The sequence below is a fragment of the Giraffa tippelskirchi genome, chromosome 2 (assembly GCF_054371585.1).
Source record: "Giraffa tippelskirchi isolate mGirTip1 chromosome 2, T2T-mGirTip1v1.2.pri, whole genome shotgun sequence".
NCBI classification, from domain to species: Eukaryota; Metazoa; Chordata; class Mammalia; order Artiodactyla; family Giraffidae; genus Giraffa; species Giraffa tippelskirchi.
Window position 1 is genome coordinate 514289 of NC_137276.1, and position 25486 is coordinate 539774.

General features: G+C 66.5%; 2 protein-coding genes across 6 annotated transcripts; both read left to right on the forward strand.

Moving 5' to 3' along the window:
• Window positions 1–633: 633 nt before the first annotated feature.
• On the forward strand, window positions 634–13072 carry ADAM8 (ADAM metallopeptidase domain 8). Of its 5 annotated transcripts, none has more exons than XR_014077615.1 (24): window positions 634–844; window positions 1855–1958; window positions 2876–2952; window positions 3043–3121; window positions 3222–3298; window positions 3427–3610; window positions 3877–3936; window positions 4063–4131; window positions 4405–4574; window positions 5083–5164; window positions 5528–5676; window positions 6079–6256; window positions 6484–6573; window positions 6657–6846; window positions 6934–7015; window positions 7346–7508; window positions 7924–8001; window positions 8522–8606; window positions 9357–9471; window positions 9925–10102; window positions 10547–10605; window positions 10781–10831; window positions 12136–12213; window positions 12594–13072. XR_014077615.1 is itself a non-coding variant. In XM_081572773.1 (24 exons), the coding sequence occupies exons 1-24, from the start codon at window positions 799–801 to the stop codon at window positions 12642–12644; spliced, it is 2502 nt and encodes an 833-aa protein (XP_081428899.1). In that variant the 5' UTR covers window positions 634–798; the 3' UTR covers window positions 12645–13072. The 5 variants fall into 5 exon arrangements, 4 of the variants coding, with proteins under 4 accessions (XP_081428899.1, XP_081428897.1, XP_081428898.1 ...); XM_081572773.1 differs by having other exon boundaries at window positions 10540–10605; XM_081572774.1 differs by lacking the exon at window positions 634–844 and adding an exon at window positions 922–985 and having other exon boundaries at window positions 10540–10605.
• Window positions 13073–13418: 346 nt separating this feature from the next.
• Window positions 13419–18220, forward strand: LOC145539186 (sperm flagellar protein 1-like). The gene is made up of 7 exons (XM_081572775.1): window positions 13419–13574; window positions 14052–14163; window positions 15100–15247; window positions 15385–15559; window positions 15913–16000; window positions 16083–16182; window positions 17898–18220. Exons 2-7 carry the CDS (start codon window positions 14054–14056, stop codon window positions 17991–17993), a joined length of 717 nt encoding a protein of 238 aa, XP_081428901.1. The 5' UTR covers window positions 13419–13574; window positions 14052–14053; the 3' UTR covers window positions 17994–18220.
• The last annotated feature ends 7266 nt before the right edge of the window (window positions 18221–25486 follow it).

Consider the following 25486-nt stretch of genomic DNA (forward strand, 5'->3'; position numbering starts at 1 on the left):
GGATGGCCCTGCCCTGCAGGACAGGGCAGGGCAGGACTAGCAGAAACCAGGGGGAGCTGCCAGTGGGCAGGCTGCACCCAGCCGCTGTGCAGGGCACTGGCACACATCAGCCCGCTCCTGGGCCGCCTGCTGGGCAGGCAGCCTCGTGTGCACCCTCTCCACAGTGCAAGGTCTGTGCCCCAAGTGAAGCGGCTGCTCCTGGGTGTGCCCTGTGCCAGGCTCCCCGATGAGGCCTCAGGGCCTGGGGGCAAGGCTGCCCAGGGGCCGCTGGGGCTTTCTGTTCCCAGGAAGCTGGAGGGAATGCTCCCCCAAGAGACTCCACACCACACACAGCCCTTCCCAGTCGGTTACCTCCACCACCCCAGCAGGCCCCTGGCAGCCCCAGCCTGTCCCTCACCGGCTTGGGGGATGCAGCGTAGCAGGGTGGCGCGTGTTAGTCCGACCACCTGCCCCCGGTTGATTCGGCTCACATTCAGGAAACTTCCGTGTGCTGAACACTGGGTTGGGTCGCTGACCTGGAGCCTCAGGGGACTAGATAGAGGGCGACCTGGGAGGCGATGGGGGCCCCGCCCCTCTCGGTACCCGAGGCGCCGATTGGCCGCGGCCCGGGGGCTGGTCGCCGTGGGTGGGGCGCGGGGGAACGAGCCCGACTCGAGCGCAAGACGAGCCCCAGTGCTGGCGCAGCCGTGGCGGTACCTGCTCTCGCCGCCCTTCCTGGACCCCGGGCCTCGGACCCCGGATCCCTGCGCTCGGGCCCCCGAAGGCCGGCGCGCACCCCACGCCCGCCGGACCCCCGCCATGCGCGGTCTCGGACTCCTGCTGCTCGCCGCGCTGGGGCTGCAGGGTGAGTGAGAGCGGGCCCGCGCTGCCTGCGCCGCCTCCTGGCCCGTGGCTCCCTGCGCGGGACTCGAGGCTCGTCTCGGGGAGTCGGCCAAGGCAGCGGGGAGGCCTGGCGGTGGACGCACGGAACCTGCAAAAGGGAACTGTGTGGGTAAACGGTCACCTGGGCGTTTCCTGCGCTGGAGGGCCTCGCCGGGAAGTTCAGAGTGAAGGCCCGGCTGCCCCCCTTCTATCCCAGGGCTTGGGGGCGATTGCCCACCTCTGGTGGGACCCCCAGCCTGACGAGGAAGGGAAAATGAGAAGCGGTGGTCTGGAGCTGAGGTGTTGGGGACATCCCGGGGAGTTGCCCGGCCACATGGGGACCTGCCTCTCTCCTGGGGGGCTGGCCGTGCTGCTGGCCTTTACCCCCACCCTGGCTCCCAAGAGCCTCCTGGGGTTCTGGAGTGAGGGCACTTCCTAGGCAGGCGCCCTTCCCTCGGCCTCTCAGTCCTGGAGCTTTGCCAGACAGTGTAACGGGGGGCACGACCATTAACACTGGCAAGAGGAAGAATCTCGGCAGTGAGAGTGGTGGTCAGCTCTGGGTCTGGGCTGTCTGGTTGAGTACAGGGCAGCTTCTAGATCCTGGCTGGGTGAACCCTGCGGAAGAGGGCTCTTGCTCCCCCTTTAGATGCAGTTGTGTGATTATAGAGATGAAAAGCGTCAGCTCTGAGTGCTGGGTGGGCAGAGCCGCTTCCCCCCACCCCCCAGGGCCTGTGTGCGTCCTGGTCCCTGAGGGGGGCGGTGTCCAGGCCACCCTGGCCTCCGGGTGGCAGCTGGTGAGCTGGGCAGCATCTCTGGGCACCGCCCCGGTGGGGTCCTGTGGTCTCTTTAAGGCAGGGCCCCCACTCGGGCTGGGGAACCAGACCTCAGGGTCTGCGGTGATTCCCCCAGAGGAGGGGCCACGCACAGCAGGCCAGGAAGGGAGTCCCGGGGCGGGAGGGTGTGCTGTGCACTGCTGACCCCCGTCTCCCGCAGAGGTCGCCCCCGGGGCCTCCCTGCCCCACGTGGAGCAGTACGAGGTGGTGCGGCCCCGGCGCCTGCCTGCACAGCGCACTCGGCGGGCTCTGCCCTCCCACCTGGTAAGTCTCCGCAGAACGCTGGCCTGGGGGTCCCCCCCACCCGCTCCAACCTGGGCCCTCAGAGCCCTTTCCCGGGGGTCCGCCCTCCCCCTGCCGCCCCCCATCCCCGGCCTCAGAGCCCCTTTCCAACTCTGAGCAGAGTGGTAGCTCCCTGCTGAGGGCCGGGAGGCTTCCAGGCCTTTGGGCAGACTCCTGAGAGCTCATCTCTGTCTGAGCAGCCTGCCCCCTGCCTCCAGGCCTCCACCTTCTTCCGTCCTGCTCACCCCGGAGGCAGGGCCGCCGCACCCGAGCTCGGGTGGCCCCCGCTGGCGCAGCCCTGTCTTCCTTTCTGGAGCCCGCCGGCCGAGGCCACTCCCCGGTTTCACTCTAAGACGTGGGGTGGCTCTGCGGGCTACGGCTACGTAGCTGACACCTCTCCCGGGTTTTGGGGCCGGGCTGGGATTCCCCGGGGCTGCCTGGGGGCATTCCTGACGGAGTGTGCGCCTGCTTGTTTGCATGTGAGGGTGGAAACAGCCCTGACCTGACCTCCCTGTCCCAGGAGGAGCCACCCACCGCCCTGGGCCCCCAGCCCCCTCTGCAGGCGCCACGCACACAGTCCCGGGGGGTCAGCTGCAGCCTGGGGGCACCCTTCCGGTCGGCCCGGGGCTGGAAGGGGAAGGGCCTCACAGGAGCGGGTCCCCTGGAGCAGGGAGGGCGGCCTCAGCCCCCGTGTCCTCTGTCGGGGCGGGGGTCCCCCTCCCCCACGCGGCCCGGGAGAGGTGTTGTCCTCTCCCCGCGGCCTAAGGCCCAGCTCTGGGTGGAGCTGCCCGCCTGCCCCACCCCTGAGTGCTGCCCAAGCCCCGCCGCCCCATCCAGGTTTGAGGTGGGCGCAGCTGGGCAGGGCCCTCACCCTGGGCCCCTCCCTGCCCCCTTCTCAGGGCCTGTACCCAGAGAGTGTGAGCTACGTCCTAGGGGCCCGAGGGCACACCTTTACCCTGCACCTTCGGAAGAACAGGTGAGTGACCGTCCTTCCCCTGTCCCGCACCCCGCTGTCTCCAGCCTCTCCTCCAGGGGTGGCCAGGGCACCACAGTGGCTCTTTTCCAGGGACCTGGTGGGCTCGGGCTACGCGGAGACCTACATGGCCGCCAACGGCTCTCAGGTGACAGAGCAGCTGCAGAGGCAGGTATGGCCCAAGTACCCTGCCCCAGGCCAGCAGCGGGGCGCTGGGAGCCGGGTGCGGGAGCCCGGGCGCGGGGGCGGGCCCTCACACCCTCCTCCCGCAGGACCACTGCTTCTACCAGGGCCACGTGGAGGGGCACCCTCACTCGGCCGCCAGCCTCAGCACCTGCGCCGGCCTCAGGTGGGTGCTGCCGGCCCGGCCCCCTCGCTCTCCAGAGGAGTGAGCAGGGCCCAGGAGAAAGGGGTCGGCTGGGGCGGCAGGGGGGTCCCGGGGCCACAGACTCAGAGCCAGGCTCGCCTCTGCCTCAGGGGCTTCTTCCGGGCAGGGTCCACCGTCCGCCTGATCGAGCCCCTGGCGGGGGCCGGGGAGAAAGGGCCGCACGCTCTGTACCTGGCACAGCACCAGCAGCAGGCGGCTGGCACCTGCGGCGTCAACGACAGCAGCCTGGAGAGCATCCTGGGGCCGCGGGTCTCTGCAGCCTTCAGACCTCGGGTGAGTGGAGCCCGACGCTTCTCGCCGCTCTCCTTGGGCCCGCGCCCCCCCCAGACTGCTGGGTGCTCAGCGAGGGTGGGGGTGGGCCTGGGCCTGGCTCCGCCCCACAGCAGCAGAACCCCCGACCCCTGACGGCTCCCCCAGCGCTGGCGGGGGGCCAGGCGCCAGCTCCAGGGCCCAGGAGATGATCAGCGTGTGGAGACGGGCTGAGGACAAGAGGGCTGTGGCTGGTGGCTGACCGGATTCTTGTCACCCCTTCTCAAAAGTGGCCAGAACCCAGAGAGACCCGCTATGTGGAGCTGTTCGTGGTCACAGACAACACGGAGGTACCGGGGGCGGGGAGGGGGGGAGGAGTGCGGGGGAGGGGTGCAGGGGGGCGGGGGGCGGGGGGCGGGGTGCAAGGGTGATGGGCGGGGGCCCCAGGCTGCCACTGAGGGTCTGCCATCCTCCAGTTCCAGCGGTTTGGGAGCAGAGAGGCCGTGCGTCGGCGGGTGCTGGAGGTGGTCAACCATGTGGACAAGGTGGGCGCTACTTCTGCCCTGGGGGCTTCCAGCAGGGGCCGCCGGGACCCCTGGGCAGGCAGCTCACACCCAGCCTGACAGAAACCCCGCTGGTCAGGAGGGTTGGGCGGCCGTGGTGGCGGGCGGGCTGCAGGTAGAGCCACCCGCCGGGGGAGGGGGGAGCTGGGACCCTGCCCCCGCCCTCGAGACCCCTCGCACCACAGTGGACTCCGCGGGGCCTCAGGCCCTCCGCCAGCCTCACCCCGAGCCTCGCGGTTCCCTGTTCTCTGGCAGCTCTATCAGGAGCTCAATTTCCGCGTGGTGCTCGTGGGCCTGGAGATGTGGAATGGTGGGGACAAGATTCAGGTCAGCTCCCAGCCTGACTCCACGCTGGACAACTTTCTGGCCTGGCGGGCGCGAGAGCTGGTGGGCCGGCAGGCGCACGACAATGTGCAGCTCATCACGTGAGCGAGCTGGGGGCGGGGCCACTGCGGGGGAGGGGGAGACAGGGGCGGGGCGGGGGGACACCTGCGGGGGAGGGGGAGACGGGTGGGGCGGGGCCACGTGCGGGGGTGGGGCAACAGGGGCGGGGGGGACACCTGCGGGGGAGGGGGAGACGGGTGGGGCGGGGCCACGTGCGGGGGTGGGGGCGGGCGGGGCCGCATGCGGGGGAGGGGAGACAGGGGCGGGGGGACACGTGCGGGGGAGGGGAGACAGGGGCGGGGGCCACGTGCGGGGGAGGGGGAGACAGGGGCCACGTGCGGGGAAGGGGGAGACAGGGGCCACGTGCGGGGGTGGGGGCGTGCGGGGCCACATGCGGGGGAGGGGAGACAGGGGCCACGTGCGGGGGAGGGGGAGACAGGGGCGGGGCGGGGCGGGGCAGGGGGACACGCGCGGCACGGGCAGGGCGGAGCGGGGGGCCTGGGGCGGCGGGCTCTGGGGTGGCCACGGCGGACACTGCTTTCCTTCTAGCGGGGTCGACTTCACCGGGACCACCGTGGGGCTGGCCAAGGTGTCTACCATGTGCTCCCAGAACTCAGGGGCTGTAAACCAGGTGCGGGGGTCTGCATGGGTTTGCTGGACAGAGGCTGTAGCTGGCTGTGGGGGGGCGGGGGGCGGCTGCGAGGCCTGGAGGTTGACCCACAGCACGTGAGGGGGAGCTGGGCACTCAGGTCCACCGCTCCGCCCCCTGCTGCACCCTGGCTGGCTGAACAGCCCCGTCTTCTCGGGAACGCTCTGACGCTGTTACTGTTATTTGTAATAATATTACCGTATATCTATTATTTGAAAAAGCGATGTTGGCAGGAGCGCTGCCAAGCCCCTCAGCCTCCCTGGGGCAGATGGTGGGGGAGGAGCGGGCAGTGAGGTGGGGCGTTGAGCCTGGGGAGCAGCCCCAGCCAGCACGGCCCCCCTGCAGGACCACAGCCAGAATCCTATCGGCGTGGCGAGCACCATGGCCCATGAGATGGGCCACAACCTGGGCATGGACCATGACGAGAACGTCGCCGGCTGCTACTGCCCGGTGCCACGAGAGGGCGGCGGCTGCGTGATGGCCGCCAGCATCGGGTGAGGCTCGGCGATCCAGCCTGGCCCAGGGCCCCGGACTGGGGGTGCTGTCAGCGCCAGAGCCGGCTTCACCCACCCTCCTGATAACAGGGACCCCCCCCACCAGCTCCTAGTACCCCAGGGAGCCCCCCTGATATCAGGGACCCCCCCCACCAGCTCCTAGTACCCCAGGGAGCCCCCCTGATAACAGGGACGCCCCCCACCAGCTCCTAGTATCCCAGGGAGCCCCTCTGATAACAGGGACCCCCCCACCAGCTCCTAGTATCCCAGGGAGCCCCCTGATAACAGGGACGCCCCCCACCAGCTCCTAGTACCCCAGGGAGCCCCCCTGATAACAGGGACCCCGCCACCAACTCCTAGTACCCCAAGGAGCCCCCCTGATAACAGGGACCCCCCCACCAGCTCCCAGTACCCCAGGAAGTTCAGTCAGTGCAGCCGGGCCGACCTGGAGACGTTCGTGGAAAAGCCCCACACAGCCTGCCTGGTGGACGCCCCAGACCTTGACCGGCTGGTGGGCGGCCCTGTGTGCGGAAACGGGTTCCTGGAGCGCGGGGAGCAGTGTGACTGCGGCCGCCCCGAGGTACAGAGCTGAACACCACCACCCTCCGCTGTCTGTGCTCGTGGGCCAAGTCCCAATCTGCAGGCTGGGCGTCTATTTCTGATCCCTGGGTGCCCTGCATACCCACCGCCACACCTCCCGAAACAACCGGCGGGGCTGCTGGTTGGGAGTGACCAGTCCTCCCGAGGCGGGGGCTGGCGGCCCAGTGTGCAGCCCACTCGGACTTTCACTGTCACCCCCGCCCCCAGGACTGTCAGAACCGCTGCTGCAACGCCAGCACCTGCCTGCTGGCCGAGGGGGCCGAGTGTGCTCACGGCGTCTGCTGCCACGAGTGCAGGGTAAGCCTGGGGCCCGGGCTCAGGGCAGGGGTGTGTGCTGGGGGTCTCCCGTTCCCACAGTGATCTTGGCCCCCTGGAACCAGGTGAAGCTGGCCGGAGAGCCCTGCCGCTCCGCGAAGGATGAGTGTGACCTCGGCGAGCACTGTGATGGCCAGCGGCCCGTGTGCCCCGAGGACGCCTTCCGGGAGAATGGCACGCCCTGCCCTGGGGGCTACTGCTACAACGGGGCCTGCCCGACGCTGGCCCGGCGCTGCCAGGACTTGTGGGGGCCAGGTGAGGCAGGCATAGCTGCAGGGCCCTCAGGGAGGCGAGGGTGGCGGCAGGTCCCGAGCGGGAGGACTGACTCTCTCCTGTCTGTAGGCTCGCGGGTGGCCGTGGAGACTTGCTTCCGCCACAGCATCTCCGAAGGCTGCAGGGTCGGGGTCCCCCTGCACTCCGGCAGGTGAGCGTCCCTCGTGGCCCAACTCCCCTGGGGCCAGGGCCCAGGATGTCCCCCTCCCTGGGGCCACAAGAAGGTCCTCTGCATAAAGGAGTCTGGGGCTGAGTCAGGGCCTCTGGGGGGTGGGTGGGGGGCCCGCCCCGCCCTGCCCCGCCCTGCCCCGCCCTGCAGGACCCTTGGCCTGAGCCGTGCTGCCCTTGTAGGAGGGCGGGCCCCTGGTGCTGGGTTGTGGATGCCTGTGGGCTGCCTGGGGCCTCCTGGGGCCTCCTGGCGCACTGAGCCTGGAGCAGGAAGCCCCACAGAGCAGCCCCACGCTCGTCCCTCTGTCCCCAGGGTCAACAAGTGCGGCACTCTCTTCTGCGAGGGGGGGCAGGACCCCCCGCAACGCGGGTACTGCATTCTCACCACCCCCTTGGGCGTCTGCCGGGCCGTCGTCCAGGACGGCAGCACCGCACACGAGCCGGTGCCCAAGGGCACCAAGTGCGGCGAGGAGCAGGTGGGCTGGACACGCCTCTCGGCCAGGCCGCTGGGCTTGGGGTGAGCTTGCAGGGCCGTGGCGGCTGCTGGAGGGCTCTGCCCCAGGTAGCAAGTCAGAAGGCGCATGGAGCTGTGGGAGAAGCCCCCCGTCAGTGAACGGGTTTGAACACGGTCTGCGAGCCCTGGGGGTGGGCGGGGGTGTTCGCCAGCCCTGGTGGCCGCAGACGGCTGGCCGGGTGCTGTCGTTCCCCACAGCCAAGGTTGGCCAGCAGATGACCTACAGGCAGGGCCGTTGAGAGGGTGGGGGCCGTGGCCTGCCCCCTCACCCAGAGCCCAGATGCAAGTTTGGGGGCGGCTCTGGCTGACCGGGGAGACTGGGTGCTTCAAGCAGGGGTCTAGACTGGCTGCCTCAGGAGACCCCCGCTGCCCTCCAGGTTTGCTGGGACGGCTTCTGCCAGGACCTCCACGTGTACAGATCCAGAAACTGCTCCGCCCGGTGCAACGGCCACGGGGTACGTGGGCCCAGGGCACAGCCCGCCACCGGCCCTCTGGGCTTGAGAGATGTGCCGGCCATGCTTGCCACCCCCCAGGCAAACAGAGGGCTAAGGCTGGCGCCCTGGGGACGTAGGGAGCCCGCCGGGGCCTCCCGAGGCGGGGACTATCAGGGATCTCCTGGGTGTCAGAGCCGGTGGACACATGGGCAGGATAGTCAGGTGTGAAGCGTCCGGTTCTGAGCTCTGACATTGGGAAGGCCAGGGCTTCAGGGCTGTGCCCTCCTGCGTCCCCTCCTGGGGAGGACAGCCCACCGCAATGCCACCCTGCCCCTCCGCAGCGATGCCTGCTTTGCTCAGAAAGCCCCACGTTGTCTGGGAAGGCTGCGGCTGTAGGCACCTGTGATGAAACCTTGGTGGCGGTGGTCCTAGACACCCCGCCCGTCCTCTGTCGGGGGCCTGGCAGAGCCGATGCCCAGATGGGCACCGGCCAGCACAGCGCATGGGGGTCCAGAGGCCCTGATGCCCGGCTGTCCCCCAGGAGTGCAACCACAAGGACCAGTGCCACTGCCAGCCAGGCTGGGCGCCGCCCTACTGCGCAGAGCTGCTGTCCGGCAAGCACGCAGGTAGGCTGGGCAGGCCTATGCCTTCTCACACGTTCTCAAGCCTGACGGGGTCTGGTCGGGGGTCCTGCCTTCCCTTAGACCACCTGGGCAGGGCTGAGAGGAGGCTCTGGGCCTCTGAACCGCGAGGGGCCCATGGAAGGTGTGGCCTTGCAGCCTGACCGCACAGGTCCAGGGCGGCCCTCCCCAAGGAGGGGGCCCTGCCCTGCCCCAGAAGGAGGGCTGCAGGCAGCATGGGCCACTCCTTGCTGGGTCCTTAACCCGGCCTGGGCATGGGACACTGGCCTCCCGGCCCCACACTGTCCCCCATGGAACACAAGGCCGTGCACAGCACTGCGGCCCCCGGGGCCTGGCCCAGCCACGCCCGCATCTCTAGGGCCGAGGGCCACCCGCCACCAAGCCCCCAAATCAAGGGCCACCCACCACCAAAAGACCCTGACCGAGGGCCACCTGCCAAGCCCCCCAGCCGAGGGCCACCCACCAAGCCCCAGACCGAGGGCCACCCGCTAAGCCCCCGACTGGTCCCCCGAGAGCCCGGAGCGCCGGTGTCATGGTGTCACGTACTGAGTCTCAGAGCCTCAGACGGGCCTGGGCTTTGGGGCATGTGGCCAGGGCTCTGGCTGTCGGCCTGGCCGAGGAGGTGCTCCCCTCCTCAGCTCTGGGCTGGCCTAGCCAGGGCTGAGTTGCCCACGGGCCGTCCCAGTCCCTGCTGCCTCGAGCCGGGTCCGGCCCTGGTCTTCTGTGCCCCCGCAGCCCCTGGGAGCCTCCGAACGCGTGTGCTGGCAGGCGTGGGCGCCCTGGTGGTGCTGGTGCTGATCCTGGCAGGCGTGCTCATCTACCGCAAGGCCCGGAGCCCGGTCCGAAGGCGGTGAGGGAGCTGTGCTCTGGGCTCGCAGGACGTCAACGTGTGCGGGGCCAGTCGCCTGCGGTGCTTCTGGGGGGAGAGGGGACCCCACGGTGGCGGCCCCACCCTGGGCCCCTGCCTTCTGCCGCAGGAGCAGGTTGGGCTGTGGGGACAGGTTGGTGACAAGGAAGCTCAGAGAAGGCAGCACCGGGCCACTGCCCATGGGTGACGCTGCACTCTGAGCCCGCCTGGCTCCTGGGGACCTCACCCCGTGTTGGCTGCAGCAGGACACACCTACCAGTGGCCTCCAAGCCCTCCCACCCCGGGCCTGGCCTGACCCCAGAGCTCTGCCTGCGCAGCTGTGGCCCACACATCCCGCGGGGCGGCTGCAGCTGAGCAGTCTCCACGCCTGGGAGCCTCAAGTCCCTGGGCTGAATCCTGAGGCTAGGACGCACTGACCCATCTTATTTCTCCTAGGAATGTGGCGCCCAAGACGGCCATGGGGCTCTCCAACCCCCTGTTCCACGAAGGGCACAGCAAGCCTGCGAGAGGCGGGGCTCAGGCTTCCCCCGGGGGCCCCCCAGAGCTGGCCCCTTCCTCCCAGCCCCCCAAGCCCACAGCTTCCTCGGTGACCCCTAAGCGACCACCCCCTGCTGTAAGCGCCAGCCATCCTGACAGACTCCAGGCCACCCCCAAATCTCAGGTTCACGAGGCTCAGAGTGGCCACCATGACCACCGTTTGGAGGCAAAACCAAGGCTTTAGGATGAGTGGTCTGAGGACCCGCCTGAGCCGGGAGCAGAATCGAATCTAAGCTCAAAGCCTCCGCAGTGTCCATCCCAGGATGGTTTTGAGGCGCAGAGGCTGCTGCCCAGCACCTCCGTGTGACCCCAGGGCTGAGAGGGGGGTCTGGCTCAGGCCCCGCCCAGTGTGGAGCAGGATGGGGGACCCCCACAGTGCACACACCTGGGGCCTCCTCCCCATTCTGGGAGGGGCCAGAACCTTGGGTCCTCAGTGGGTGGGGGCAGCTCTGAGCCAGGCCTCTCCGGGGGCGGTTGCCCGGGGAGACCCAGGCTCACACCTGCTCTCTTCAGCCTCCAGTCACCACGTCCAGCCCGCCGTCCCCTGTTCCTGTGTACCCCCCGCAGGCCCCGGGCCAGGTGAGCAGGGAGCGGCCGGCAGCCAGGCCAGCGAGGGGGCAGAGCGCGGGCCCCGGGGGAGGAGGGTCTGGGGCTGCACTTAGTGAGCCAGGCACCCAGCCTGGCAGCCCAGCAAGGACATGAACGGAACCCAGGGGGCCTGGGGGTTCTGACCACTCCTCCCCACTCCCACCAGCTCAGACCCGCTCCTCCCGCCAAGCCGCTTCCGGTGCTGAAGCCAAAGCAGGTGAGAGGACTGTGGGGGAGGAGCTCAGGGGCGCTGTGGGCTCCAGCTCCATCCTTTCCAGGCTTCCGCGGTTTGGGAAAGGTCTCTCCCAAATGTGCGTCACTGGTGCCCCAGCAGGCCCCCTGCCTTGGGACGTGTGTGGGAGGCCCTTCTGCCCCCCGTGAGGTCTGGCTCTGGTGGGCCCCTCCATTGCTGGGAGCACCGAGGGCACTGCTGAGGGTCCTACACACCTCTGGACACACACCCACCTCCCAGCAGGCAGGGGCTCCCCGCTCTGACAGACGCTGAGGCCTGGAAGACCAGGCTTTCTCTCCCCTCCTGGGGTGGGGCTTCACCCACCAGGTGTCCCGTGGGGCCCCGTGTCAGCCTGTCTGTCCCCGGGGGTGTGGAGTCATCACTGGTTGCAGTGGTGTCTGTGTGGACTCGAAATCACTGTTAGGGCCCTCTTCCCTTTGTGGTTAAAACTTGGAGGTGCCTGGAGAGAGGCCAGCCCGGTTCCTCCAGCCCAGCCTCCGAGAGGCTAACCCACGGGGCTTCTGTGGGTGGATCTTGCCTGGGACAACCACTATTGCAGTGTTTCTTCAATGGAGATTCTCTATTTCTCTTTTCTTTTTTATTCTTTATTTTGAGTTAATTTTAGAGTTACAGTAAAGTTACAAAAAAGAGTCTTTAAATAAAGTTTCAGGAGGAGTTTTGACAGGCCAAATAGGGAAGGGGGTTGAGCAAACAGATTTCCGGCCCAGGAAGCAGGGGCAGCCAGGGAACTGTACTGCAGAAGAAAGTGCAGGCCGCCCCCATCCCTCAGCCCCCAGCCCCACTCAGCAGGGCCCTCTGGGTGCTGGGCTGCACCCCACCCTGGCCAGGGCTGAGCAGGGGTCCTGCTAGAGACCTTCCTTCCCTACCTCAGCCAAGGTTGCCCCTGGAAAGCTGAAATGCAAACAAACACACATTTTAGTAGTGAATCCTTGGTTTTAGACATCCAAAGACCCACACTCTTGCAATCTAAGAGCTCTTCCTGGGTGATGTTGGGGTGGGGTGAAGTGGGGAGTTGAAGGGAGAGAGCAGGGCGGTGAGATAACCCGGCAGGCCCAGGAATGGGGGCCCTGCCATGTTTGGGTTTCATTCAAGGGCGGTACCAGCCAGGGTGGGGAGGGTGTCCAGGGCAATTTTCTATAGAGAGCTCAGCACAGAGAAGCCTGCAGGCCAGTCCGGAGCCAAGCAGAGCACCCAGGGAACTTTCTAGAAGTGCTGGGCAGACAGCACCCGGGCACTGCCAGCCATCAGCTGTGTCTCCCTCTTCCCAGGTCATCAAGCCGACCTGTGCTCCTCCAATGCCACCCGTCAAGCCTGGAGCGAGAGGGGCCCAGCCTGGACCCACTCAGGTGAGGCCCTCACTGTCAGGGCAGTGCCCACCTGGTGGGACAGAGCGAACTCACTGCCCCACGAGAGGCCGTAACCTCTGCTCTGTGCTCTGTCAGAGGAGTTTTCAATGCTTACTGTTTCTTCCGGCTGCTGACGTCTTTGTCTGTACTGGTGTAAGTACGGAAGTCTACTTACTGCTTCTGCTTCTGGATGGAGGATAGACTTCTTGGTAAAGCATCAGCTGTTACTATCCGGGGCTGTTGCCGCTCTGACCTCTGAGCACACACATGTTTTTGGATAAAATAAGGATCCAGATTTTAAGAAAAGTAAAAGGAACTTAGACTCAGTTGTGCTCTTTGTAGCAGATGGTCTTTACTATCAGTTTTTTTCCTTCCCCAAGGGAGTCGTTGACCCGAAGTTTGCTCTGAAACCCCCTGTCCAGAGGAGGTGATAGGGCCCGAGCTCAAAGCACCCTGAGGGGCATCTGTGCACCTGTCTGGACGTTGCGTGCGGTCTTGTGACCTTGCCACCAGCAGCAGCAGCAGCAGACACAGCCGCCTGTCCCCAGGCCCTCCACCCCCTCAGGGTCTGAGTCCTCTCTGAAATGTCCAAAGGGAAGAACCAGCTCCTCATGGCCAAGATCACTCTTCAGTATCTCAAGGTCACAGCCTAGGGCCTCTGGACCCTGGACTGCCTGGCTGGGCCCAGGACTCCCAGCTGGGCCATCGGCCATCCTGACCTCCGGAAGGAGGTTGGGGGAGGCCAGCCCCTCCTCAACCACGTGTGTCCTCTGACCGCCTGGTGTCTCACCTGAAAACCTCAGGTGCACATTCAGCAGGGCTCAAAAATTTAATAAAATGTTTATATTTTACAATTAAATTATTGATCAAGTTTTAAATGACGGGAAGTTTTTTACTAGATCAGTGCACAGTGCTGCATGCGAAACCATGTGGAACTTAATTTATAAGACGTAAGAGTTCGACGCTTGTTAAAATACAAGTCTACCGTCAATGTCGCCCAGTCGCGTCCGACTCTGCAATCCCTGGACGGCAGCGCGCCGGGCCTCCCGGACCTTCACCGTCCCGGAGCCCCCCAGCCTCACTGCGTCGAGTCAGGCTTTCCCTCCCCATCCCGAGCCTCCGGCGGGCACTCAGCGCGGCCGAGCCCTTACCTGCGCGCCCGCCCTTCCGGTCCCGCCCCTTCCGGTCCTACAGGCGCTTCCGGCACCGTCTCCCGGCAACGGCCCAACAGCCGGCCAGGCAGCGTCCCCCGGCCCCGCCGCCGCTGCCGCCCGGCGCCCTCCAAGGCCTCTACGCCTGGCTGGACGCGCTGCCGCTCAGCCGCCACAAGCGCCATCTGGCCCGGGACTTTAGCGACGGCGGTGAGGGGCCGAGGGCTAGGGTGCCTGCCCGGGGGTCCAGGCCGAGAGCCCAGCGCTTGTCCTCCTCGGCCAGCGGGAGCCCCGGGGCCGAGAGAGGCGCTGGTTGGCGGGACGGCCAGACAAAGGCCGCAGCCCGGGCAAGGTCCCCGCGCCTTGGTCTCCTTGCGAAGGCGGGTCGTGAAGGCCCCCGGGGAGGGGCGGGAGGGCCGCTGCCTCGATGGCCCCGGGAGGAGGAGACAGACGGCAGAGGGGTGCCCAGGATTTCCTCACGCCCCACCCCCGCCTGTCCCAGGGGTCCCCTAGCAGCTCCTCGGAGCCCGCCGGCCCTCACGGCCCTCCCGCCGGGGCGCCCACACCCTGCGGGGACTCCCCGGAACCCTTCTCTGCCCTCCTACGTGTGGAGGCTCTGGGGGACGGATGATGCAAGGAATCCGGGGCCCCTCGGCTCACCCCGCGCCCCTGCCTGCCCCGCCCCAGTGATGCTGGCGGAGGTCGTAAAGCTCTTTCGCTCCCGGCTCGTGGACCTGCACAACTACGTCCCCACCTGCAACACCGGCCAGAAGCGCAGCAACTGGAGCGTTCTCAACAGGCAGGGCTCCGAGTGGGGCTTTCCACCCCGCTTTCCCTGCTGGGCCCGCTCCTAGCTCCCCAAGGCTGGCCTGCGTGGGCGGCCCCCACCCCGGGACAGGTTCTCAGGCTGTGTCCCTGCCGTGGGCTTCCCTGATGCTCTGTCCAGCTCCACTTGAGGCTCCTGGGGGCTCCCCACCAAGTGGCCAGTAACAGTCAGCTTGAGACATGCTCCCAGGGCATTGTCCTCCCCGCTAGCCGCGCCTCATGCACTCATCTGCCAAAAATTCTGGGTGACAGACTCTGCTCAGGCCCAGCAGACATGGCAGTAAATGGGCCCAGCGAGTCGAGAGGGAATACAGGTAAGTGAGGAGATGGAGCCAGTGTCAGTTGTGACAAGTCACGTGAGGACATTGAGGCAGGACCACAGGAAGTGACAGTGAGCAGCATGAGGGGGGCGACCTGGGTCTTACGCAAGGCTGTAGTGGGGAGGGCCCTCGGAGGACGCTGCCCGAGGGGACAGTGCCTTAGCCAGCTTGAGGCCGGCCAGGTTCTGGTGGGACTTACTCGGAGGGGAGAGAGACTGGGGCAGACGGAGGCGGGGTGGGCGGCTCCCCCCCCCCCCCCGCAAAGCCTGGAGAGGTTGACAGCTGCAGGCAGACGTGTGAGAGGTCAGGCTCTCAGCACTTTGGAGGTGAGCGGGCAGGACATCTGCACAGAGCAGAGGAGGCTCGGAAAGATGAATGCTACCCAGGGAGGTGGCAGTGAGGCTGGGACTCAGCTGACCTGAGGGCACAGCGCACTGTGTCCCGGGACCCCCGGCGGGTGACCAGGAACGAGATGGCCACAGGCCCCCGTGGGTATGGGGGCCGGAAGGCACCCCAGTCCAGCGGCTCTGCACGAGGTGAGCATGCCCAGTGGGACTCTGGTCTCAGGGCTGCACCCGCTCCCTCTGCAGGAAAGTCTTCCACAAGCTGGGTCTCAGTGTCTCGGAGGAAGAGATCCGAAAGGTGGTCGTCAACACCCCTGGGGCCATCGAGCCCATCCTGTGTGCAGTGAGGGACAAGGTGGAGGCCGGTGAGGACCCGCCTGGCACGACTGGACATGTGGGTACCGTTGTGTGGCCCTGGCATCTGCTGTGTTGGGACGCGGGCTCGTTGCCTGCTGATGAGAGTAAAAGCAGGAAGTGAGTGGGGATGAAGCCCTGTGTCCCTGTGCCTGACCGGCCTGCGTCCCTTTTCAGAAGCGCTCAGGTCCAGGCCGTGCCCCCTCCTCCAGGGAGCCCCTCCCCCTGCCCGTCTGTGACCAGGAGACGCCGGCAGGCCTGCGGACAAGGATGGAGTCAGCCCCTCCAGGGGGTCTCACAGCACAACGTTTGAGCCCCTTGCAGGAACCAGGACACTCCAGTGGGGATGCTGGTGGGTGGGGCTCGCCTCCCCTGCACAGGCTGGGGGTGTCCAGACTGCCCCCCCGCCCCCGCCCTGTGTGGGGCCCTGCGCCCAGCAGACCACCCTGCCCCCCACTGGGAGGGAGCCTTGCTTTCGTCACCCCAACAAGGGGCCCCCGCCCACAGGCCACGTGAAGTGGCCATCGTTCGGGTTCAGGGGTCGCTTCTCCAAACGAGGAAGCCGTTCGGAAGTATGGAGGGCTGCACCTGTGGACCAGCTCAGGCCCGACCCGGCCCCAGTGCCGTCTGGGTGGCCTCAGTCCGCAGCCCGCCGGCCCCTCCCCCAGCTGGAGGCCGGAGCTGATGTGTCCGGTGGTCTCGCAGGCCTGCTGAGCCCCACGGCACGCTCTGGGGCGGAGACCCGTTGGAGTCAGAGGGCTCTGGAGAAGATGGGCCACTGTGCATGCAGAGGGTGGGCTCCAGATTGAACCCTCTGCTCTGTCCCCCTACTGGCCTGCCCGCCCGCCCACTAAAGGCCCGTGTCTGCCTTTCAGTTGCCCAGCCAGTGAGCCCTGGCACCACTTGGACCCTGGGCTGCCGCAGCAGCTGCTGGAGAAGGAGTGGGCACTGGCTGTCCTGCAGGAGACCATCAAGGTACAGGTCTGGGCGCCCCTCCAAGCAGCTTGGACCAGCATGCGGCGAGGCGGGAGGGGGACCAGGCAGGGCCCCTGACCAGGGGGGTCCCGCGAACATATCCCAGAGATACCCAGAAGCAGAGGGGAGAGTACAGTGGGCCTCCACCCCTTGGAGATGACCACCCACCCTTGCCTGTCAGACGCCAGACACCACGAGTCAGGGGCTGCAGACTCAAAGGCCTTGCCACCCAGACATACTAGATGGCAGGCCGAGGGCCCTGGGGCCCAGTCAGGGAGCAGAAGTCAGCTCCCTAAGGCACAAGCCTGGTTCTGGGGGCACTCGCCTGTCCCCCTCTCACCGAGGGTCTCAGCACTCCCGGGTTCAGGAGGTGCTTGGGTCCTGTCACTTTGATTCAGCGACCACCACGCGTTCCCCTGGGCGCCCAGGCTGCAGTTTTGGACCCGAGACAGTGGGGGTGGGGTGTGCAGGCCACCCCAGTCTCGGGGTCGGAGGAGTTGTAGAAATGGTGATGACAAAGCGGTTCCTGCTGGCTCCGCGAATCTTGACGCAGTTTTCTTGAGGAAGCAGGAAGGTGGCGTCATCCTGTGGTTTGCAGCTGCTGGACGGCAGGGAGGAAGCCCTGGCTCAGCAAGGCCCCTTGCTGCCCTTACGCCCTGCCCGGCTCCGGGCCTTGTGCTGACGCGGAGGCACGGCCACCATGGGCCCCAGAACCACGCGGCTTGAACCGCACGGTGTTTTTCATAGGTGGGCGCCCCAGTGCTGCAGTTTGTCAGCGGGTTTGACTTGGAGGAGGGGTTGGTGTCCCCCCGCTGCCGCATTGATCCAGGGCTAACTGCATTTGACTTTCTGACACCCAGAGAGCAAGACAGCTCACCTGCTGTTTGATGGTGACACAGTTGAGTTCCGTTCCCGTGACTGTCACTGATGTCAGATAAAACAGAAGTCAGGGTGGACGGGCGGGGGCGGGGGCACGGAGGGGCAGCATCCCAGGGCTGACCCAGGGGTACCGGGGTCCCAGCCTGCAGCATCAGCTGAAATAAGGTGGTGCCCAGCCTTAGGACCCCCCTATCCTTCACGCTCTCCACCTAGGGGCGGTGTGGCCGGGCCAGTGGCGTGCTGGCGCTCAGGGCCCTTGGAGGGTCGGTCTGCTGAGACCAGTGGGAACCGTCTGTCTTCTGGACACGCGTTTGGGGGCAGACGAGCTTCCAGATCTATTCACTCTTCTTACCTGCTGGAGCGTGGCAGGCGCCCTCCTTCCAGGAGGGGAGTGTGTGCCCTGGCCTTGCTTGGGGGAGGCTCGGGAGGCAGCAGCTGTGCGTGAGGACAGCTGAGCAGGAGTGCCGGGCAGCCGGTCCTTGACCGTCTGTCTGCACAGGGACGTTTTCTCGGCCTTTCCCTTCAGAAGTGACCCCTGCACGCGATGCTGTCCGCTTGGCAGGCTGAACCGCTGGGCGGGGCTGCAGAGGGAACAGGTCAGGAGGCTCCGTGGGTCTTGGGCAGCCCCTCCCCTCCTGACCTGCCCTCCATCACCTGGGCTCTCAGGCTCATTTCAGGGACCCATGTCGTTTCTGAGCAGAGTGGCCTGCTGGAGGGCCTTTGGTCTGATTGCTGACGGTGTGGCCTTGCAGGGGGGCTGGCTGGACACAGCCTGGGGCTGAAGCTGCCCGCCACAGGAGCGTGGACAGGCATCCCTCGGGGGTGTTTTCCTGCAGGTTCTGCAGATGAAGGTGGCCAGGCTGGAGCACCTGGTGAAACTGAAGGACCAGCGGATCGGAGAGCTCATGCGACAGGGGCACCAGCCCCAGTGAGGGGTACTCGGGGCCAGAAGGGCCCCTCCCCAGCCCAACAGACTCTGACCTCGAGCCCACATGGAAATCCCCCAGACTCAGAGCGCCGAGGAGGGCCTGAGCTAGCGTGTCCACAAGCAGAGGCCTGGCCCCTCCTGACTGCATGTCCCGGGCGCCCAGCTGATGTGGCCCGAGGTTCCCCTGCTGCCCCCGCCCCGTCCCCCAAAGAAGACCAGTTTGGACATGAAGACGGGTCTGGTTCCCTGTAGCCCCTGAGCTGTCCCGGTGTCACTGTGAACACGGACCATCTGCGGGCAATTGTGTGCCGGAGGGGCCGGGGTGGGGGCAGCGTCGTGAGTCAGCCAACCTGCCGTCCCAGGAGCCCCGCAGAAACAGCTCGCGGGAGGTTGTGCTCCCTGAAGGGAGCCTGTGGGGACCTCACAGTAGTCACCCGACATGGCCAGTCACCCCTCCTTGCTCTGGAGGTTTTGGGGGTCAGAGCAGAGCCAGGATCCACAGGACGGGCTCCCCCCTGGGGGCGTCAGGGCGGGGGCCAGGGTGCCCTGAGCTACTGAGGTGGGGGGCAGGGGGCTGCCTGTGTCCTGCCTGTCCTGGGTCCTGGTATTCTTGCCTCCCTTCCCCAGCATCCAGGGTGCTCCCCCCTCCCGCAACTGACTCACTGCCCCCCACCCCCCACACGCACACGCCCCGGGCCCTTGCAGGGTTTCAGGAAGCAGCGTCAGAGCAGAAACCTCCGTCGGTTTCAGAGCTGCTCTGAGTCAGCCCACGTCCTCCCTGAGTCAGACGTGCGGCCCTGGCCCCACAGCACGGGTCCAGCCCCCAGGCTTGGAGGGACCCAGGGTTTGAGGCAAAGGGTCTGCTTCCCCAGGAGGGGCCGTGAAGACTGGTTAGGGGGTGTCGCCCAGGAGGGGCCATCTCTCAGATTTCTCCTGGGCACAGCCTCGCCCCTGGAGAGGATCCCCAGGATGGGTATCTGGGGGCGGGTCTGGGCTGCCTGCTGTGGGATCCCAGGCTGCAAGCAGCCCCCGTGCTCCAGCCTCCAGCGTCAGGAGCCACAGAGGGAGCTGGACTTCGCAGCCTAGCGCGCAAAGTGTCTTGGGGGTGGGGGCAGGAGCGGGCTCACCGGGGGCATGAGGCTGGAGGTCCTCTGGAGGACCATGCCCCACCCTTGCCAGCTGAAGGCTCTGTGCCACCCACAGGGGCAGGAATGCGGAGGAGCAGCCAGGGTGGGGGTTGGGCACGCACTGATCAACCTGGCTGGCAACCAGATGGCTGTGTGCTGGGCGGCTGGTTACAGGCAGAGCTGGCCAGGCCCAGGCCCCTGGGGAGACGCAGAGGCAGCCTGTCTCCAGAAGAACATGAGGCGAGGCTGCTCTGTGGCCACCCACTGACCCAAGCTGCCCGTGCCATCTTCCGCTCACTGCTGCTGGCCAGGGCAGCTGTCTGCTATTAGAGACCTGGCTCCCCGTGAGTTCACCCCAGCTTTCCCCTTGAGCCGTGGGTGCAGAGACAGCCCCTGGGGGTTAATGACATTAAAGCCAGGCTGCCCACCCCCCAGCCCGGACGCAGACGCCAAGGCCTGTAGGTGCCCGCCTCCGAGGGCGCAGGTGGACACCTGGGGGCCTGGCCTGCCATCTGGCAGGTCTTTTTGCACGTGTTATTTCATGATTTTAGAAACATTTTTAAGGGGAGAGCCTCGGAGGTGCAGGGGTGTGAATGACAGCCTGCAGGCCCACAGGGACCCCGCCTGCCCAGGGGTTTGGAGGCCAGTGGCCCCTGGGCCTCCCTAGTCCCCTCCGTGAAACGGCCGTGTAAGTGCCTGGGGAGGCCACACTGTCACCGTTCCGGACCCCCCCAGGATGGTCCAAGGGCGGCCCCGTGTGGCCAGGGCAGCAATCACGCCTTCCTGACCCTCCCTAAGAATGGCAACAGGCTGGGATGAGGGCCTGGAGCCCTCGTGACCTTCCTGCCCGCAGAGGACTGGAGGGCTTTGTGCTAATTCCTGTGTCAGCCAGAAACCCTCCAGTTGAGCGGTGTGGACTGTACCACGGAGCCCCCAGTATAGACAGAGAAATGGCAGTGGCCTCCAGGCCTGTGGGAGCTCCTGGCCTCCCCCCGCTGCCCCCATGGTGCCCTCCCCAGCTTGGCACATCTGTTTCCATGATCTCTGAAGCAACTGATCCAGCTTTTCCTTCCTATATGGGTTTCAAGTGAGTGACCCTGACGCTGGGGAGATGCTCACCATGGCGAGCTGGACGCGCTGCTGTGGACGCGCCTCGGGGAGGCCTCACGGCCACAAAGCTCCCGAGGCTTTGGTTAGGCAGGAAGGTCCTCCCGATGGGGCAGGCGGTGCCAGGGCCACGGCCTGCCCGGAAACGCTGCCCTCCCCACATGGCACACCACCATCCAGCGGGAAGGGAGGCCTGGGGCCTGGGGCGAGCCCCAGAAACAGCTGGGAGTGGGGTGGGACCAAGCGGATGTGTGGGAGCTAGGGCCTTGGGAGCGCAGCAGGCTGACTTCTGAGCAAAGCGAGGGGCTGCAGCTCAGACGCGGTGCAGCGGGGCAGAGGCCCAGCGTGGGCTGCACACGGGGCATCAGGGGTGAGGACGAGGCTGTGAAGACTGGCGCGGGGGCGCCTGGGAGGTGGCCCCACCCTGTGGGCATTGCTGATGCCGCACGGCTAGGGCTCCAGAAGGCAGGGGCGCGGGTGCTTGACCACAGGGCCATAGCGCCATCCTGGAGGGTGGGGTGGGCGTGAACCCCGGGCTTCCTGCTCCCCGGCGTCAAGGCTGAGAGCGAGCCAGGCCGCCTTTCTGCGCCGGAAGGGGCAGCAGCTGGCCTGGTGGTGTGGATGTATTAAGTGTTCTGTGACACGTGAGAAACGCCTTTCAGGGAAAAGCACCCTGGCTGCACAAAATGTGTGAGAAGTGAACCGGTGACAGGGGCTTCCATGAAACCTTCGCAATATTGTAATTATTCTCCAAATAAAAAATATATTAAAAAACTGACTTAGAGGTTCACGCAGAACATGAAATTTGTTTAGCGTGAAAAGTGTTAGCCACTCAGTCGTATTCTTTGCAACCTCATGGACTGTAGCCCGCCAGGCTCCTCTGTCCGTGGAATTCTCCAGGTGAGAATACTGGAGTGGGTTGCCATCCTTTCTCCAGGGGATTTTCCTGACCCAGGGATCAAACCTGAGTCTCCTGCATTGCAGACAGATTCTTTACCATCTGAGCCACCAGGGAAGTCCTGTTTAGCTCAAAGCTTTGATTAAATTCAGGTAGTAAATCAGCAGTGCAGATTGCAATTGACGGAGATTAGAAATGAAAGCCCAGAGAAAAGACAGGAAAGAATAGCAACTGGCTGCTGTCCCAAGGAGGATCTGGCCCTCAGCGCCAGGGGGGCTGCCCTGGAAGGGACATGCTGACTCGAAGAAGGTGGTGAAAGCTGCCTGGAGAACAGGCTGGCAGAAGCCCATCAGCTCACAGCGATGTGTCTTGGGTGGAGAACAGTTACTTCTGTGTTGTTGACAGTTCCCATCAGAGCAACGTGCTCTATAATCAGGGAGAAATGAGAATGATGCTTCTGGCAAGCTCACCTGAGAGACAGTCCAGCTTCTGGGCCGTGCACACACTGGACATCTGTCCGGTCCTCTCACAGACCCTGAAAAGGACACGTCGTTCAAAGAGAGAGACCCCCCCTCAGAGAACCAGCCAACGCGGCAGCTGAAGGAACGATCCGCCTCTCGCCTTTCAGCAAAAGCAGAGCCGCTGTCCAGCGGGGTGCTGTGGGGACTCTGGGGGCCCGAGCATCCCTGACCTCACCCCAGGGGAGGCGAGAGGACCCCAGGCCCAGCACCTTCTTCCCCCCACTGCATGTTCTGCGGGGTCTGTGTCCCCACAGTGTACCAGGCCACACGGGGTGAAGTGCCCCCCAACGCCACCCTCAAGTCAGCTGAGTGGCCGTCCAGGCAGAGGGCAGACGCAGAGACCGAGGAGGTGGGCAGGGGCGACGCAGAGCTGGGGGTGCGGTGTGGCGTGTCTGGATGCCCCCAGAGCCGCAGTCACCTGGACTGGCTGGGGCAGTGTGCTGCCCACCCAGTCCCCCGCACGCAGCCACGCCGGGCTGGGCTCCCAGAGGAAAGCCTATCTATCCACCAGGCTGGGCCCCAGGAGGGACCAAGCGTTCCTCACTGGCCCCTCAGGCCCCCTTCACCACTGCAAGGTCACAAGTCCTCACACACGTGCACACATGTGCTCACACTCATCCCCCAGGGCTCCCCTTTGTTCCCACTGCCTGTGGGCCCTGGCTCTGACCCACCGGGCTGGGCGTTTAGGGCTCCAGCGGGCTTTCTCCTCTGCAATCCGAGGCTGCCTGCAGCAGGGTCTCAGGACTCCTGCCACGTTCCCAGCCCAACCCCTTTCCCAGATCCAAGGTCCTCCCAGCCCCCACCTAAGTCCGCGGCAAGGAGTCAAGGGGTGCTCCACTGAGGGCTCCCAGGGGCATAGCACCCCCCACCCTGTGACCCCGCCCGACCAGCCGGGCCAGGGGCTTCTCTGTCCACCAGGGGATGGGGGAGGGGGTCCCTGGGAAACGCCTGGTCCAGGAGGAGGTTGGCTGGGGCTCTAGCGGCCCTTGTCCTTGGGAAGCTCGGCTCACCCTGCTGGTCTGGGCTTCTGTTTCCTCCTCCGCACGGTGGTGGCCAGCGCTGATGGGGTCAGGCGGGACCAGTCTCAGGCTCCGTGCCCACCCCCGGCATCCCCAGCACTTAATTGACCCCCAAGCTTCTACAAAGGGCCTTTGGTGTTTGTGGCGACCCCGAGGGATCTCGGATCAGGGACACTGAACTGGCTTCAGGAGGGGCATCTGCCTGTGGGTCAGTCAGCTGAAGACCCAGGAGATGCCCAGGGGCCGTAGAGGTGCGGGGCCTGGGGGAGGCCCAGTGCCGTAGAGGCCAGGGGACTGGGGGAGGCTCAGGGGCCGTGGAGGCCGGGGGCCTGGGGAGGCTCAGGGCTGAAGAGGCCGGGTCCAGGGGAGGCTCAAGGCCGTAGAGACCGTAGCTCCTGAGGGGGGCGGCCTGCAGGTGACAGATCCTCCCCCAGAGCTAGGGGCCCAGCCCCTCGGTGAGAAAGAGACCCCGGTTTCTGGGTTAGGGATGACAGCGATTGCCGGGGCCAGCCCTGCGTGCACAGGTGTGTGGGGTGTGTGCACGCCTGTGTGCAGGCCCAGTGGGCCAGGCTCTGGGCCAGGCGCTCAGAGGCAGCTTCCCGTGGCCGGGGTGGGGGCTGCCGGGTCAGCTGTGCAGACAAAGGGGCCACGCTCTTCCTCTGGCTGGGGGATCCGGGAAGGCCAAGGTGCCCTGGGAGGCCGCCCACGCCGTGGCCTTGAGTGGAGGGAAGTTCCCATGGCCGGGGGAGTGTTCTGATCTGCCGGGAGGGAGAGGATTATCTCCCAGCAAGGGAGTCACAGAGACTCAGCCTTGAAACCCCACTGTGGAGGCAGGGGCGCTCCAGGCCCAGCCTTAACCCCTTGTCTCCCCGCCCGGCCCACATGCACGTCCTGCCCGGGGACCCAGTGCCCAGAGGTGACGGGGGCCGCTCACCGCACTCACGCTGCCCACAGCCCGGGTCAGGCTCTCGGTCGGACACCCCAAGCCCAGGAGGCCCCGGGACCCACCGGGGGCTTGGCCCAGACAGCTTCCCGTCACCCTTCCAGGCCCCCGTCCTCTCCACCGAGAAGTGTGGGGACCCCCGTTTTAGCAACAAACCCCGGACGGCCAGGTGAAGGCCGGGTTCAGACCAACTGCACAGCGTTCACCGTGGCCGCGTCCCCCCGGCTCCCGTGTGCTCCACCCCATGGACCTCGGGCCACGGGCCTCCCACCCCCTGCTCTTCGAGGGCCCTGGTGGGGGGGTCCTCCAGTCTGAGGACCCTGCTGTCCAGTCTGTCTGGGGCAGCTCCTCTCGGGTGGACAGACCTCGCGGGCAGACACCCTTGGGCCTGCTGCCCCCGAGGGGCTGGCCAACTTCAGTGCCTCCCTGACAGCGGGAAGCTGAAGCCGGGGGGCGGGGGCCACCACCCGCTCACAGGGCAGGCCCCCGACCCGGCCTTGGGGTGGCGAGTGCCCGTGGTTAATAAGCCGGGGAGCTGTGGTCGGGGTGCAGGGCCCGCTGGGAGAGGCCGTGCTGTCTGGGAACCCACCAGGGGTTAATGCAGCCGCCTCCAGGGCTGGGAGCCTGCGGAGCTGAGCAGACAGCTGCGGGAACAGCCCCCTGCCGGGAGTGGACGCAGGGAGGGAGCGAGCGGCCCTGAAGGACGCCCCTTATCACAGGTCTGCTGTGTGCCAAGCACGTCCTTCAGGGCCGGCAGAGATACTTTCTGTCCTGTGGGCAGAGGGAGAGCACGTTCCGTGTTTCGGGGTCCACTCGTGGGGGCCCTGCACGCGGTGACAGGGCCCAGGACCCCGCGTGGGCCTGTGTGGAGGCCACAGACTCGGCAAGCATGGAGGGTCCTACCCTGGGTGCCTGCTGGAGGCCACAGGACTGCTGGGCAGGACCCCGCCTGAGCTGAACCCGGGTCCCTGGCCGGCCTCCCTGGAAGCCAGCCTCTGTGTCTGCCCTTGGGGACCGTCCTCACTGCCTGGGGAGGGGGCTGGAGGCGGCTCCCGTTAAAGTCCGACGGTGCTGGGACATTGGCAGCAGGCTCCACGGCCAGGGTGTGGGGAGGGGCCTGGGTCCCCGTCCTGAGCTTGGGGTCCACTCCAGGCCCCAAGGGGCCGCGCAGCATCTGGCAGCAGGTGGTGCTGGGGTGCACGCGTCGGGCAGGGAGCCGCCTTAGCATCCCCTGGCTGGGCCTTCCTGCCTGCAGCCACTCCGGGTGGAAGCCGGCCCTGCGTCCATCCCTTCGTCCCCAGAGTCCACAGAGCGAGCCTTCCAGGGGCTGAGACTCCAGGGCCTGGGGTCTCCAAGGGCCACAGCCAGGTGGGCTGGCTGGGACTAAACTCCTCGTGGGAGGCCCAACCCCAGGGAGGCTTCCGCATACACTCTGCCGGCTCAGCACCTGGCTCCCAGGGGCCTTGGGGGAGAACCAGACAGTGGGCCTGGCCCCTTCTCCCCGCTGACTGCCCACCAGGCTCCCCAGGCTCCAGCTGGTAGGGGGCCAGCTACCCCCGCTCCCGAGCAGGGCCAGCGGGGTCCACACACCTGAGACCTGGAGCCGCTGCCCCTCCCCCGTCTTCTCTCCGAGCCTCTCTGGGTCCCTGCCTGGTTTATAATCAGCAGGCACTGATGTTGCAAGCAGGTCAGCAGGATGACCGGGAGGGCCTCAGAGGGCTCTGGAGCGCGGGCCTCCGCACCCTGGACTCCCTGCCTCCTGCTGCCCTCCCCCTGCAGGCCTGCCGCCCGCCTGAGGAGCCACAATCAAGGGCAGAAGCGTCTCCCCAAAGCTGAAGGAGGCAGCTGTGAAGGGGAGGGCTGATGGCTGTGGGGGCTCATG